The sequence below is a fragment of the Impatiens glandulifera genome, chromosome 6 (assembly GCF_907164915.1).
Source record: "Impatiens glandulifera chromosome 6, dImpGla2.1, whole genome shotgun sequence".
Lineage (NCBI taxonomy): Eukaryota > Viridiplantae > Streptophyta > Magnoliopsida > Ericales > Balsaminaceae > Impatiens > Impatiens glandulifera.
In genome coordinates this window covers 23,196,127-23,199,142 of record NC_061867.1, presented here as the reverse complement: position 1 = coordinate 23,199,142, position 3,016 = coordinate 23,196,127, and the positions used below count along the sequence as shown (strand labels likewise).

Here is a 3,016-nt window from a genome sequence, read left to right as displayed (position 1 = left end):
CGGATACGGAATCTAACGCTGCCCGACTAGCCATATCGAGTGATGACACGGATCTGGTGTCTCACTCTAACCGAAAGAATAAAATCAAGCCAGAGTTCAGATGGTTGGTAGATATCATATCCAAATCGCTTCAGGGTAAAGGAGGAAACTTTGATAACCTGACAAAGCTAAAACTGAAGATGCTGATGGAGATTGTCCGCGGTGACAAGATTGACTGAGGAAGTGTTCTGTTCGAACAGTTCTGCGAAATGGTGATAAAAATGAACGGTCGGGTTCATGCATACGCCATGCAGATAGGGAAGATCATGCGGTTCCTTCAAGTCGAACTCGGTGAAGGTGAACCGCTCGCATTAGGTAATATTTTAAATTCTGAGCACATGAGCAAAAGAACTGCTAAAACGGCCAGGCCGAAATCATCTAGGACTAAGTCCTCAAAGGAAGCCACTTCGGTTGCACCGGCTGGTGAGAGTTCGAAACAAGCTGATCTAAAGGGAAAGGCTATTCAAACCGAAGTCCTGCAGAAAAGGGGAAGGGTAAAGAAATCGGTGAAGAAAAGCGCCAAGAAACCGACAGATTCCTAGAAAACTCTATCCTCGGACCATTCACCCAAACGAACTGAACAACTACTTCAGCCGATCCCGCTCAACACTGTCCGCCCAAACGAAGCCGATTCCCCTTCATCGAGGCAAGCCGAACCCTCTGGGAGCCAAGAAACTCATTCCAAATCAAAGGAGAATCCGACTGCGGAGGTTATTGCTCAATCCGAAAACTCCAAATCTCCAACAAAGAACATCGACGATATAATCGACGATGTGGGATTGAGAACCTTAGAGGTTATAGAGGACGTAGTCCAAACAGTCATCCATGAAACCGAAGACGATGTGACAAGTCTTCTCCAGCAATCTGATCAGGTTGAAGTAATCGGTCAACCTGAAATCCATCCGGTCGAAGAAACGGCCAACTTAGAAAACATCACCCCTCCGGCTCAGGAGGGAAACAACAAAGAAAAGGAACCATCCGGTTCGGTTGGGGACAAATCCATCCCAACTGAATCAACTCTTCAACTGGCTCAAGACGGGCCGACAAACCCACCGATCACACCTGAAGGTCCATCTCAGGTTAACAAAGGTAAAGAAGTTATGATTGAGGACTCTCTAGTGCAAGGAGACAATGAAACCAAACCCGGACAAACTGAAATTGTGCCAGAAGCCGAGGTCTCTATCTCAGCAGAAGAAGAGGCAGAAATGTTCCAAAATTTCATCCGGGATATGAACAAGGAAGCTGAAGAGTTGGCCACCCCTTATCACCTATGGGTCTGGCTGCGTTGTGAAACAAAGCTATCCGACATGATACCTGATTTCAATGGGAATGAATATTAGGAGAAACTCGTAGCTCTGGAAGAAGAAGCTCTCAAGGTCACGGGTACTTATGTAATCCAAGCCGCATATCCTAAAACTCTTGTGATGGAGGAATACGCAAAGCTGCAAGCGGTAAATTATGCCATGAAGAAGGTAGAAGGAGTAGAACTAACTCCAATGGAGTTGAAAATGTTTGAGCGGTTTCAGACAGTACGGAATGATCTTGCACGAAATGTTGACAGGCTCGAGGCAGAATGGAGAGAAGAATGCAAAAATCTTGTGCTGCATGCTGATCAGTTCCAAAGCAAACCAATTTTCAATACCGGAGAATCCTCCAAGACAGTAGAAAACCGGAGCAGAGTTCCACCGTAGACTGATCAAACTCCGGGACTTGAGCAAATAAAGGAAGTAGTTGTTGATACAATCATCTCCTCTCTTAACGAGTACAGCATTGCTACAAATGCCAAAATTGCAACAGTTCAAACCAATCTTATTGAAATAGTTCGGGCATCTATTCACTCTGAGATTGTCGAAACGGTTCAAACATCGATCAAGACAATGATTGACGAGTCTGTCAAAACCGCAACCGCTCCTCTACTTGAAATGATGCAAGCTATGACAGCTCAGATTGAGGAGTTGTCTAAGTTGCAAGCTGATAGAACTCAAGAGCAGATTTGTGCAGATGCCGAAACAACTCAGAGAATTCAAGACGAAGAAGATGCCAGGGAACGGTTAAGAAAAGAAACCGAAGACAAGGACCACGAGTTGGCCAAGAAATTCAATGAAGAAGAAAAAGGCGATCAACCAGAATCCACATCAGTACAAGCCTCACACTCAATGAAGACAAGAAACAAGAATAAAAGAAATAAGATTGTGAGCTTGCTGCATCAGGTGGAACAAAGCGGTATAGAAGAGCTTTAACCGGATGAACAATTTGAGGAACCTCTGAATGAAGAAGAAGAGGAAGATGCTGCACGACTTAACCCGCGGAAGAAGAAAGCAGTTGAGACATCAACCGCATCTCCAAGTTCCGGTCCGACTGTTGCCCAATCATCTCGTCCACCCAGACCAGTAGGCGGTGCCTTCCGGTTCAACCAGCGAACTCCCGGTATATCAAGTGTATTTACCGGATGGCGCATTGATGCGGAAAGAAGAGAAAGGGAATGGAAGGAGAAAGAGGAGGAGGAAAGGAGAAAAGAGAAAGAAAATGGGGGATCATCCAACCTTTAGCTTATTCTCTTATGAACATATTCATGTTACTTTTTGATTTTTTATTTCAGAACTCAGTCATTTTCATTATGATTTAATATTTACGTTATACTAAACCATTTTTGAAAAACCAACTTATTTTGAAACTTTTCCTTGAAAAGCATCAAAAATGAAAAAATTGTTAACACATATTTTTCAAAACCGGCCACGCATTACAAGTTTTGAATATTTATTCTAAATAATCAAAAAGGGAGAAATTGATAGAAAAATTAATTAAGTTAATTTTCAAACCGGCCATACATTATGATTTTTGAATATTTATTCTAAATAATCAAAAAGGGAGAAATTGATAGAAAAAATTAAGTAAGTTAATTTTCAAACCGGCCATACATTACGATTTTTGAATATTTATTCTAAATAATCAAAAGGGAGAAATTGATAGAAAAATT

The 3,016-nt window shown here is 42.2% G+C and overlaps 1 protein-coding gene across 1 annotated transcript; it reads left to right on the top strand.

The window, feature by feature from the left end:
• Positions 1-248: 248 nt before the first annotated feature.
• On the top strand, positions 249-2,588 carry LOC124943382 (autophagy-related protein 23-like). Its single transcript, XM_047483894.1, has 5 exons — positions 249-533; positions 633-1,313; positions 1,380-1,726; positions 1,808-2,262; positions 2,314-2,588. The coding sequence occupies exons 1-5, from the start codon at positions 249-251 to the stop codon at positions 2,586-2,588; spliced, it is 2,043 nt and encodes a 680-aa protein (XP_047339850.1).
• The last annotated feature ends 428 nt before the right edge of the window (positions 2,589-3,016 follow it).